Raw genomic sequence first — 13,423 nt, 5'->3', positions numbered from 1 at the left:
AGAAAACTGAGGATGGATTGACATTGTAGTTACTCCACAATACTAACCTAATTGACAGAGTAAGAAGAAGGAAGCCTGTACAGAATGAAAATATTCCAAAACATGCAATTTGACAGAGCTTGAAGAATAATTGGCAAATGTTGCACAATCCAGCTGTTAATAGCTGCCACAGGTGCTTCTACAAAGTATTGACTCAGGGGAGTGAATACTCATGTAAATGAGATTTCTGTATTTTATTTTCAATAGATCTATAAAAATGTCTAAAAACATGTTTTCACTTTGTCATTATGGGGTATTGTGTGGATTGGTGAGATTATATATTTTTTTCATCCATTTTGAATTCACGCTGTAACACAACAAGATGTGGAATAAGTCAAGGGATATGAATACTTACTGAAGGCACTGTATATTGTGTACAACAGCCGTTCTTATTTGTCACTTAGAATAGGAAACTACACCTGCCTGCTCTTAAGGATCGTACCCTTTTTTTTTCATTTTCACCTAAAATGACATACCCAAATCTAACTGTCTATAGCTCATGACCTGAAGCAAAGATATTCTTGATACCATTTGAAAGGAAACACTTTGAAGTTTGTGTAAATGTGAAATTAATGTAGGAGAATATAACACATTCGATTCCATCATCTTTGAAATGCAAGAGAATTTAGATGATGGCCACCATACAGCAGCAGTGTGTGTGCAAAGTTTCAGATTGATTCAGATTGATTCAGACATTACTACACTATATATTTTATCAAGTCTGCCAGGAGTTTTTCCAAATGAGCCAAATTGGTCAATTTATACATTTTCAAGTACATAACTACAGAGAACATACCTTTTTTATTACCATAGCATTTTTGTAAGTTTACACACTCCAAGGAATGTCATACATGTTGGATAATTAGCTTCCCTACAGAAAATATACTAACCTTCACACATCTAGATGGCCAGGTGGGGTGGGTGTGGAGCCAAAGACAGCAGGGGTTCAAACTGAAGAACCCAGTTCCTATATTTGAAAATAAAAATGGATTTTATCAAACACAACTATGCTACCTGTTATCTCTGGGACCCTCAGGATGGCAAATCAGAGCAAGATAACTGAATGTAAGTACATTATTTACCTTCAGAGGTGAATGTGTAAAACCAGTTGCCGTGATAAAAGCGTTTTGTTGTTGTGCACTCTCTTCAAACAATAGCATGGTATTTTTTCAATGTAATAGCTACTGTAAATTGGAGAGTGCAGTTAGATTAACATGAATGTATGCTTTCTGCCAATATAAGACACGTCTATGTCCTGGAAAGTTGGCTGTTACTTACAACGTCATTCTAGTCACATTAGCGCACTTTAGCAACAACCTTCCCAGTTTAGGGACACTGATCCCTTAGAGGTTAAATCAAGGGCACCTAAAATGATTGAAAGAAAACGAATACTCTATTCACCTAGGTCTGATTAGTATGCCTTATGATATATATTTTTCTATCTGAATGTGTACTTCATAGGCCAAGATGTGGTTTAATACAGAAGGAGAGCAACAGCTAAAGGTTTCCAACTCAACTGAGGACACCCTGGAGAGTGTGAGCAAAGCCGTTCAGCACTTTGGCTCCTTCCTCACCCAGGCCAAGGTACAGCTGGGTTGGGGTTAGACTGTTTAATAAAGCTTATGAGGTATATTCAAGTCAATGATCGAAAATGGTTGTAAAACTCACGGAGTGGGCCTTTAAGGGCTGATTCCTTAGTTGAGATCTATAGATGTGACTCACATTTCTCTGCAGACCCCCTATTGACCTTAGTGGAGGCTATTCGCAAAGGTCTGGTTTATGTAGATACAGTTTTACTAGTTGGAAGTTTACATACACCTTAGCAAAATACATTTAAACTCAGTTTTTCACAGATCCTGACATTTAATCCTAGTAAAAATGCCATGTCTTAGGATCAACACTTTATTTTAAGAATGAGAAATGTCAGAATAATAGTAGAGAAAATTATTTATTTCAGCTTTTAATTATTTCATCATGTTCCCAGTGGGTCAGATGTTTACATACACTCAATTAGTATTTGGTAGCATTGCCTTTAAATTGTTTAACTTGGGTCAAACGTTTCGGGTAGCCTTCCACAAGCTTCCCTCAAAAAGTTGGGTGAATTTTGGCCCATTTGTCCTGACAGAGCTGGTGTAACTGAGTCAGGTTTGTAGGCCTCCTTGCTCGCACACACTTTTTCAGTTCTGCCCACACATTTTTTATAGGATTGAGGTCAGGGCTTTGTGATGTCCACTCCAAAACCTTGACTTTGTTGTCCTTAAGGTAATCAAATGGCTACCCGGACTATTTGCAAACTGTAGTCTGTATTTTATATGGCGGTTTTAGAGCCGTGGCTTCTTCCTTGCTGAGCAGCCTTTCAGGTTATGTCGATATAGGACTTGTTTTACTGTGGATGTAGATACCTTTGTACCTGTTTCCTCCAGCATCTTCACAAGGTCCTTTGCTGTTGTTCTGGGATTGATTTTCACTTTTCGCCTCGAAATACATTAATCTCTAGGAGACAGAACACATCTCCTTCCTGAGCGGTATGACGGCTGCGTGGTCCCATGGTGTTTATACTTGCGTACTATTGTTTGTACAGATGAACATGGTACCTTTAGGCATTTGGAAATTGCTCTGAAGGATGAACCAGACCTGTGGAGGTCTACAATTTTTTTTCTGAGGTCTTGGCTGATTTCATTTGATTTTCCCATGATGTCAAGCAAAGAGGCGCTGAGTTTGAAGGTAGGCCTTGACATACATTTACATCATTTAGCAGATGCTCTTATCCAGAGCGACTTACAAATTGGTGCATTCACCTTATGATATCCAGTGGAACAACCACTTTACAATAGTACATCTATATCTTTTTTGGGGGGAGGGTGGGGGTGGGTAGAAGGATTACTTAATCCTATCCCAGGTATTCCTTAAAGAGGTGTGGTTTCAGGTGTCTCCGGAAGGTGATGATTGACTCCACTGTCCTGGCGTCGTGAGGGAGCTTGTTCCACCATTGGGGTGCCAGAGCAGCGAACAGTTTTGACTGGGCTGAGCGGGAACTGTGCTCCCGCAGAGGTAGGGAGGCGAGCAGGCCAGAGGTTGATGAACGCAGTGCCCTTCTTTGGGTGTAGGGACTGATCAGAGCCTGAAGGTACGGAGGTGCAGTTCCCCTCACAGCTCCGTAGGCAAGCACCATGGTCTTGTAGCAGATGCGAGCTTCAACTGGAAGCCAGTGGAGTGTGCGGAGGAGCGGGGTGACGTGAGAGAACTTGGAAAGGTTGAACACCAGACGGGCTGCGGCGTTCTGGATGAGTTGTAGGGGTTTGATGGCACAGGCAGGGAGCCCCGCCAACAGCGAGTTGTAGTAATCCAGACGGGAGATGACAAGTGCCTAGATTAGGACCTGTGCCGCTTCCTGTGTGAGGCAGGGTCATACTCTGCGAATGTTGTAGAGCATGAACCTACAGGATCGGGTCACCGCCTTGATGTTAGCAGAGAACGACAGGGTGTTGTCCAGGGTCACGCCAAGGCTCTTAGCACTCTGGGAGGAGGACACAATGGAGTTATCAACCGTGATGGTGAGATCATGGAACGGGCAGTCCTTCCCCGGGAGGAAGAGCAGCTCCGTCTTGCCGAGGTTCAGCTTGAGGTGGTGATCCGTCATCCACACTGATATGTCTGCCAGACATGCAGAGATGCGATTCGCCACCTGGTTATCAGAAGGGGGAAAGGAGAAGATTAATTGTGTGTCGTCTGCGTAGCAATGATAGGAGAGACCATGTGAGGATATGACAGAGCCAAGTGACTTGGTGTATAGCAAGAATAGGAGAGGGCCTAGAACTGAGCCCTGGGGGACACCAGTGGTGAGAGCACGTGGTGCGGAGACGGATTCTCGCCATGCCACCTGGTAGGAGCGACCTGTCAGGTAGGACGCAATCCAAGAGTGAGCCGCGCCGAAGATGCCCAACTCGGAGAGGGTGGAGAGGAGGATCTGATGGTTCACAGTATCAAAGGCAGCAGATAGGTCTAGAAGGATGAGAGCAGAGGAGAGAGAGTTAGCTTTAGCATTGCGGAGAGCCTCCGTGACACAGAGAAGAGCAGTCTCAGTTGAATGACCAGTCTTGAAACCTGACTGATTTGGATCAAGAAGGTCATTCTGATAGAGATAGCAAGAGAGCTGGCCAAGGACGGCACGCTCAAGAGTTTTGGAGAGGAAAGAAAGAAGGGATACTGGTCTGTAGTTGTTGACGTCGGAGGGATCGAGTGTAGGTTTTTTGAGAAGGGGTGCAACTCTCACTCTCTTGAAGACGGAAGGGACGTAGCCAGCGGTCAAGGATGAGTTGATGAGCGAGGTGAGGTAAGGGAGAAGGTCTCCGGAAAGGGTCTGGAGAAGAGAGGAGGGGATAGGGTAAAGCGGGCAGGTTGTTGGGCGCCCGGCCGTCACAAGTCGCAAAATTTCATCTGGAGAGAGAGGGGAGAAAGAGGTCAAAGCATAGGGTAGGGCAATGTGAGCAGGACCAGCGGTGTCGTTTGACTTAACAAACGAGGATTGGATGTCGTCAACCTTCTTTTCAAAATGGTTGACAAAGTCGTCCGCAGAGAGGGAGGAGGGAGGGAGGAGGATTCAGGAGGGAGGAGAAGGTGGCAAAGAGCTTCCTAGGGTTAGAGGCAGATGCTTGGAATTTAGAGTGGTAGAAAGTGGCTTTAGCAGCAGAAACAGAGGAAGAAAATGTGGAGAGGGGGGAGTGAAAAGATGCCAGGTCCGCAGGGAGGCTAGTTTTCCTCCATTTCCGCTCGGCTGCCCGGAGCCCTGTTCTGTGAGCTCGCAATGAGTCGTCAAGCCACGGAGCAGGAGGGTTAGGACTGAGCCGGCCGGGAGGATAGGGGACATAGAGAGTCAAAGGATGCAGAAAGGGAGGAGAGGAGGGTTGAGGAGGCAGAATCAGGAGATTGGTTGGAGAAGGATTGAGCAGAGGGAAGAGATGATGGGATGGAAGAGGAGAGAGTAGCAGGAGAGAGAGAGCGAAGGTTGCGACGGCACAATACCATCTGAGTAGGGGCAGAGTGAGTAGTGTTGGAGGAGAGCGAGAGGGAAAAGGATACAAGGTAGTGGTCGGAGACTTGGAGGGGAGTTGCAGTGAGATTGGTAGAAGAACAGCATATAGTAAAGATGAGGTCAAGCGTATTGCCTGCCTTGTGAGTAGGGGGGGACGGTGAGAGGGTGAGGCCAAAAGAGGAGAGGAGTGGAAAGAAGGAGGCAGAGAGAAATTAGTCAAAGGTAGACGTAGGGAGGTTAAAGTCACCCAGAATTGTGAGGGGTAAGCCATTCTCAGGAAAGGAACTTATCAAGGCGTCAAGCTCATTGATGAACTCTCCAAGGGAACCTGGAGGGCGATAAATGAAAATGATGTTAAGCTTGAATGGGCTAGTGATTGTGACATCATGGAATTCAAAGGCGGAGATAGACAGATGGGTCAGGGGAGAAAGAGAGAATGTCCACTTGGGAGAGATGAGGTTTCAAGTCCCGCCACCCCGCTGACCGGATGCTCTCGGGGTGTGCGAGAACACGTGGTCAGACGAGGAGAGAGCAGTCCACAGGTAAACCTCAAATTGACTGAAATGATGTCAATTAGCCTATCAGAAGCTTCTAAAGCATGACATCATTTTCTGGAGTTTTCCAAGCTGTTTAAAGGCACAGTCAACTTAGTGTATGTAAACTTCTGACCCACTGGAATTGTGATACAGTGAATTATAAGTGAAATAATCTGTCTGTAAACAATTGTTGAAAGATTACTTGTGTCATGCACAAAGTAGAGTTTTAATGACTCCAACCTAAGTGTATGTTAGCTTCCGACTTCAACTCTATGTAGGCCTTATCTCAAGTTAAGATTTGACTCTGAAGAGAGAAAAAAACTACATTCAATACATCCAGATGAGCAGGTTAATAAATTCCATCTCATTCTTCACAGATGTATGTTTCTTTGACCGTATTATTTTGAGATATCCATTTCATAATTTATTTAATCTTACTCCACAGCTGCAAGAAAAACACATTTAGAGCATATTTCCTCAGAACAAATAACGAAAAACCTATTTATCACAATAAATTGCGCTTATCAGAGCTTACGTAATGTGCAGATGGGGAGGAAAAGCAGGAGTTGTAGGAATTTAAATCTTTGTTATTCATCATAGGAGAAAAAACAGCAGACCTTGACACTGATGATAGAGGTTGAGAAGATTCTGGGTCCCACCAACTCTAACACTGAAATGGAGGTTTTTCGGACCGTGATGAACACTTTCAAATCCAATATGGCCGACTTTCTGTTGCGAGCGGAGAAAAGGCGTACCGAGCTTGACAACATGGTGTATGTCTATCGCTTCTGTGAACAGGTTAGTCGAGCAATACCCTGGTTCTTTCAAAACCTCTTCTTTCTCTTTTTACTCTTTTATTGCTTCCATTCAGCCTTAATTCTGGATCATTTCCACTTAAATTCCTGTCAGCTACAGGATATGTATTACACTTTGATGGAGGACTGATAGGAATTAAGATGGAATTGATTCTAACTCTGCGTCATTTCTCCCACGATATTACTTTTACCATCACTACCACCATGTTTCTATGTTGTAAATCATATCATGTATGAACTGAAGGAAGGAAGGATAAATACATTTACGGACATGCCCCCTCTTTAACCCCTAGCCACAACAGTCGTCAATGCCTCCCATCAATCTTTTCTGAACCCCAACTTCCCATCCAAGTAATACACAACAAAAACACTTAACTTCTAACACTTCTGAAATAACACTATGACACTAACAAATCTGCTCTCTGTATTGTTTCCTGTAGGTTTCTGCCCTAGCCAAGGAATGCAGGCAATATCTTGAGCAGGTAGAGACAGGGTGTTACCCTGCCAAAGCCAATCTAAGTACACTTAAGACCTACAAGGAGAGATTGGGTGACTGCTTCTCGGCTCGACACTTCCAGACTGTGAAAGCCAAAGCATACAGTGCGAGGGGCTCTGGGGGGATGAGGCTGTGGAATGCAGCCTGGATCCAGTACCAAGAAGTCAGCCAGCAGCTGGGGGAGAGATTGCAACAGCGGGGAGAAGCAGCCGACAAAGACCAGCAGCAGCCCACAGCCGGCGGAGCTCAAGTGAAGAGCAGGGTGTTAGAGACGGGAAAGGAGAGGGAAGAGGAGAAGGAGGAGAAGGTGGGGGCCCCTTGCTCCCTCGCTCCGGCCTCAACTTCCCCTACAGGGGTGGCCAATAACTCGGGGAGGGCCTCCCAGGACCAGATGGAGAGCAGAGACAGCAATACTAGGGACAGTGCTCACATCATATGTTTTAACCTCCCTTTCAAAGCAGACACGAAAGGGGGCAAAGGAGCCAAAGAAGTGTCCCAGTCACCTAAATCCCCAGGCAAAGAGGGGAAACTGATGCCAGTGGTGCCTCAAGATGGAGGAGGTGGACCAGGGAGGCGCCACAGCGAGGCGGACCTCAAGAGGGGGGATCCGATTGGCAAGTGTGAGGTGTTTCCATGGAAACACAGTGCATTGGGGCGGTCCCTGAGTGAGGGTTCCTGTATGAGCTCTCTCCTGTCCTCAGAGTGTGGCTCCTCCCCCTTATCGGCAAGGCACTCACATAGCCGGCACCTAGTAGTGGCACTGCAGTCACCCCAAAAGCCTTATGATAGCTCCCGTAATGGAAGTTTCTGCTCTGGCCACACCTGCTGTAAGTCAAATGAGGACAGGGAAGGTGGTGACCCCATACAGGTGTCTTCAGTGTCCTTGACTGACCCTAGTGGTGACGAGACACAGGAATCCACTTTATTAGCCGACACACAAGCTGAAGAAAATGGCAGCAATGTCCTGTGAGTGATGCACCTCCTCCTTCTCAACAGCTATCAGAAAAATGTTTTCCCAGAAATTACCAGCATAGATGCGGTACAGAGGTCAATGCAACGCAGACCGTGGGGGATAGAAGAAGGATACCGGATTGGCCCACGTTCAACAAATCTGCTCTTACACTCTTAAAATCCATCATGACGGATGTATTGTAACAGGCCCACAATGTGGTTACTAAAGTCTGATTTGGGTGTATTTGGCTATTTTTGCTGCATAACATTTAGAAGTAGTCCCTTTTCAGGTTTAGAAGTGACTGCTAAATGCTAACTCCCGTTCGTATAGTTTGGTAGCATAGCTTGCATAGAGTTAGTCAAAGTCGTTTTTAACTGTAAGTTGATTGGTAATGATGACATGAACATGTATTCGGTTTGACATCAATACAAGCATTACACTCCGATTTTTACCTCAACATAGTGTGAAATACACATTTTAACAATAGCCTACATTTAGGCTAATTTTGCTGGGGGACAATGAGGAGATTCGGGATCTTTCCCTCACTGCATCATTCCCCCATGTGTTTCCATGGCATTTCCATTGTTTTGGTCGCGTTCCATTGACCTCTTTACAGCAGCTATGCCATTAGTCACACAAGCTCTTATCAATCTGCAATTGTTATGGGAATAGTTTATGGGTATTACGTCTTAAATAAACAAATGAGTGACAAAGGACATTTACAGCATGCAGTGTTAGTAGAAATGCAGCATCGAGATGGTTTCTCTTTGGGTCTTTGTTAGATTTCAGATTAAGATTAGTTGCCTGTAATCTTTACAATAACTACATACCGCACGGCAAGCAGTACCGGAGTGCCAAGTCTAGGTCCAAGAGGCTTCTAAACAGCTTCTATCCCCAAGCCATAAGACTCCTGAACATCTAGTCAAATGGCTACTCAGACTATTTGCATTGCCCCCCTCCCTTTACGCTGCTGCTACTCTCTGTTATTATCTATGCATATTCACTTTCATAACTCTACCTACATGTACGTATTACCTCAATTACCTCGACTAACCGGTGCCCACGCACATTGACTCTGTACCGGTACCCCCTGTATATAGCCTCGCTATTGTTATTTTACTGCTGCTCTTTAATTATTTGTTATTTGTATTTCTTATTTTTTTAGGTATTTTATTTAAAACTGTATTGTTGGTTAAGGGCTTGTAAGTAAGCATTTCACTGTAAGGTCTACACCTGTTGTATTCGGCGCATGAGCAATTTGATTTGATTTGATTATGGAAACCGGTCACTGTTCATTTGTATAATCCCCTATAGATGATCTACAGATGTTCAAACTACCAACAAATTATCAACTGCAACTCTGTTGAAATGCAACAGCTTGCTAAAGTTACAGGGTTATGTTACAAGGTTAGCTTTAGGGTTAAAGTAAGTAGGGTGAGGGTAAGGGGTAAATTAGAGAACACATTGTCCAAATTCCTCCTCCTTAAAATTCCCAATTTCCTGTTTCCTGTGTGGACAGGAAGTTGCAGAGGATCATGGAGGAGCTGTTGTTGACTGAGAGGGAGTATGTACGATCTCTAGGCTACGTACGAGAGCACTACTTCCCTGAGCTGGAGAGGCCTGATGTGCCTCAGGACCTAAGGGGCCAGGGGGTGAACATTTTCGGCAACCTGGAGAAGCTCCATGACTTCCACCGTCATCACTTTCTGAAAGAGCTGGAGGGCTGCCTCCGAGAACCCTTCAGAGTGGGACGCTGCTTCCTACGACATGTGGGTTCCCATGGTTACAAACCTTAACCGTGTGATAACTAAACCTAACCTGAAAGGGATATTTCAATCTGTTGTTCATAAATCCACTGTTAACAGAATCCCAAAAATGTTGCATGTCAGCAGTCAAGTTTTCAAGAGCCCTTTTACTACAGAGCAAAAACTGTGATGATGTGTTTTAAGTGAAGGATGGCAAAATTCAAAAGGCACTCGCACATCTGAGCAATCTTATTGCAGGTGCATGGCAACAGTTGAAACAAGATGAAGGAAAAAGAAAACCGCACCCTGCTCTTGATAGTATCACTGATATTTAATAAGCTTACGTATCGGCCTAACAGCCTTCGTCAGAGCTTTTGTGAATTTTCTGAAAACAGCACCTCTATGTAGACCTAGCCCCACCCACATCCGTTCCACGCATGGAAAGGGGTTGGAGGCAAAGGAAAAATAAATAAGTGCTACCTGTCGTTTCTCCTGATTGAACTTTTATGTTCACTAATTCTCTGTTTGAGAGCGGGAGGTCTTACCGACATAGCAGAGCCCACATGGACATTTAATAATGTAAATAACATGGGTGGTGGTACACGTAATGATATCATTTATTTGGAATCGTTTTCCTGTGTGGGGGGTGGCAGAAATATTCACACTTCATCATATTGTTGCACTGTGCGCATCCTCTGCATTTATAGCTACCATTTGGTAGAGGGCGTAAAAGAGCCTGGCTGATTTTCTTTCGTGGCTGGCAGTTGGCATGATCCAATTTATCGCGTAAATTGCGACCTCTCCTATACACAATAAGTGGTGGATTTTTAAATTCAGCCAGCAAAGCTGGGTCTGATGATAAAATATGTCAGTGTTTCTTGACCACACCTCCCACTTTTCGCGAATTCAAAGTATATGTGAAAGTATATATTTCCAGGGTAGTGTCCTCATCACTTCACAGAGAAGTTAAAATAGACAGTTAGTAACACTGGTATAACAGTATTTAGTAACACTGGTATAACAGTATTTAGTAACACTGGTATAACAGTATTTAATAATATTGGTATAACAGTATTTAGTAACACTGATATAACAGTATATTTTAATCCAACTGCTCTGAAACAAATAATCAACAAGTGTTTTACAATAACATTGCTTTACCTTTTGGGGTGAGAGACATTTCAGTCTTTTTATTATAACTTATCTTTTCATCTCTTTGGCACTCACCAACAACAAGTGATGTGGACCGCATACCACAAGTCAGGTCAATTATAATCTTGAGAAATCAACAGGTTCTACAGCTGTGTAAAATAGAATACAATAATAATACTTTATATTTTATTTATTTGTATTTTCTATTGAATTCTGTGCTTCTACCCCTATCCAGAGAGAGAGCTTTGGCCTGTACGCCCTCTTCAGCAAAAACAAACCCCAGTCAGACAGCTTACTCATCAACTACGGCCATGACTTTTTCAAGGTGAGGACGTCAAATAAACTGTCAGAGTACACTGATAGTACAGTATATAATGCAATACTCATCCTTATGTGAAGTATTTGTAGTGGAAGTGCCCCTAGAACAATAGTGTTTGCAAAAAAAAGTTGAAATACCCTTTATTAACAGTATATTATAACAAGCATGTCCTAACAGGGTTGTGGTCAATTCTATTTAAATTCGGTCAACAATCAAATTCCAATTTTAGAAAAAAATGCAATTGGAATTTCAGTTTTTAATTTCTGATTTGAATGAATTGATATAGAATTGTCCCGAACTCTGTTTTTCTAACACTCCAGCAAAAACAGCTGCAGCTGGGGGACAAGATGGACCTGTCTTCTTACCTGCTGAAGCCAGTGCAGCGGATCAGCAAGTACAGCCTACTGCTGCAGGACATGGTGAGGGAGTGCGGGCCACACAGGAGCCGTGAGGAGGCCGAGGTCCAGCACGCCCTGGAGGTCATCCAGTTCCAGCTACGGCATGGCAACAACCTGCTGGCCATGGATGACATCCAGGACTGTGATGTGAGTGAGGATTGGGGAAGAGGGGATTGGAGGGAGAGGTATTAAAGGAGGACTGAAGAGTAACAATGTAAATAATGGCGCCGGAGGAGATGGCTGCCATCTTACGGTCTCCAAATCAATTGTGCTATTTTGTGTGTTTTTCACGTTTTTTGTAACTTATTTTGTACATAATGTTTCTGCAACAATCTCTTAACATCGAAAAGAGCTTCTGGATATCAGAACAGCGATTACTCACCTCGAACTGGACAAAGATTTTTTCTTTTAACGAGTCGGACATGAGGATTTACCGGACCAGGCCCAAATCCCTGTCATTCGTATGAAGAAGAGATGCCGATACAGGGGACGCAAGTTCGGGTGCCTTGTGAGAATTAGTGGGTTAGAGGATGCGAGTGGGTAACTCGCCTCTACCAGACGTTCTATTGGCCAACGTGCAATCATTGGAGAATAAACTGGATGAGCTCCGTTCAAGACTATCCTACCAATGGGACATTCAAAACTGTAATAATTTATTTTTCACAGAGTCGTATCTGAACGACGACATGGATAATATACAGTTGGCTGGGTTTTCCGTGACAAAACAGCTACCTCCGGCAAGACGAGGGGTGGTGGTCTGTGTTTATTTGTCAATAGCAGCTGGTGCGAAAAATCTAATATTAAGGAAATCTCAAGGTTTTGCTCGCCTGAGGTGGAGTTTCTCATGATAAGATGTAGACCACAGTATTTACCAAGAAAATGTGCATCTATATTTTTCATAGCCATCTATTTACCACCATAAACCGATGCTGGCACTAAGATCGCACTCAATGAGCTGTACAAGGCCATAAGCAAACAAGAAAATGCTAATACAAAGGCAGTGCTTCTAGTGGCTGGGGACTTTAATGCAGAAAATCTTAAATCCGTTTGACCTCATTTCTACCAGCATGTCACGTGCAACCAGAGGAAGAAAAACTCTAGACCACCTTTACTCCACACACAGAGACGCATAAAAAGCTCTCCCTCGCCCTCCATTTGGCAAATCTGACAATAATTCTATCCTCCTGATTCCTGCTTACAAGCAAAAACTAAAATAGAAAGTACCAGTGACTCTTTCAATACGAAAGTGGTCAGATTTAGTTTAGTTTAGTTTATTAATTCTACCATTTTAAAAAACAAGCACACATAAAACTTAAAAGACATCCATGCACATGAATAAAATCCTCGAGGATAACACACAATAAAGTCTGGGACTTATTTCCATTGTGGTCCTCTTGAGACAAGATTGCTAGACAAGATCAAACACAGTATGGCAGTGAAATAATAAATCAAAAACATAATGACGCGGATGCTACGCTACAGGACTGTTTTGCTAGCACAGACTGGAAAATGTTCCATGATTTATCCAATGGCATTGAGGAGTATACCACCTCAGCCATCGGCTTCATTAATAAATGCATCGACGACGTTGTGCCCATAGTGACCAAACGTACATATCCCAACCAGAAGCCATGGATTACAGGCAACATCCGAGTCGAGCTACAGGCTAGAGCTGCCTCTTTCAAGGAGCGGGACACTAATCCAGACTCTTATAAGAAATCCCGCTACACCCTCTGATGAACCATCAAACAGGCAAAGCTTCAATACAGAATTAAGATTGAATCCTACTATACCGGCTCTGGCGCTCGTCAGATGTGGCAAGGCTTGAAAACTGTTATGGACTACAAAAGGAAACCCAGCCGCGAGCTGCCCAGTGACGCAAGCCTACCAGACGAGCTAAATGCTTTTATGCTCGCTTAGAGGCAAGCAACAATGAAAC

General features: G+C 43.8%; 1 protein-coding gene across 1 annotated transcript in view; it reads left to right on the top strand.

The window, feature by feature from the left end:
• LOC115150170 (uncharacterized) overlaps positions 1 to 13,423 on the top strand; it is a 66,572-nt gene that overhangs the window by 42,810 nt on the left and 10,339 nt on the right. The window contains exons 12-17 of the mRNA XM_029693162.1: positions 1,501 to 1,623; positions 6,208 to 6,405; positions 6,863 to 7,884; positions 9,390 to 9,639; positions 11,003 to 11,092; positions 11,407 to 11,631. Coding sequence (XP_029549022.1) covers positions 1,501 to 1,623; positions 6,208 to 6,405; positions 6,863 to 7,884; positions 9,390 to 9,639; positions 11,003 to 11,092; positions 11,407 to 11,631 — 1,908 coding nt within the window. The remainder of the gene's footprint in view (positions 1 to 1,500; positions 1,624 to 6,207; positions 6,406 to 6,862; positions 7,885 to 9,389; positions 9,640 to 11,002; positions 11,093 to 11,406; positions 11,632 to 13,423) is intronic.

The sequence above is a fragment of the Salmo trutta genome, chromosome 16 (assembly GCF_901001165.1).
Source record: "Salmo trutta chromosome 16, fSalTru1.1, whole genome shotgun sequence".
NCBI lineage: Eukaryota > Metazoa > Chordata > Actinopteri > Salmoniformes > Salmonidae > Salmo > Salmo trutta.
This window is presented reverse-complemented; position numbering and strand designations above follow the sequence as displayed.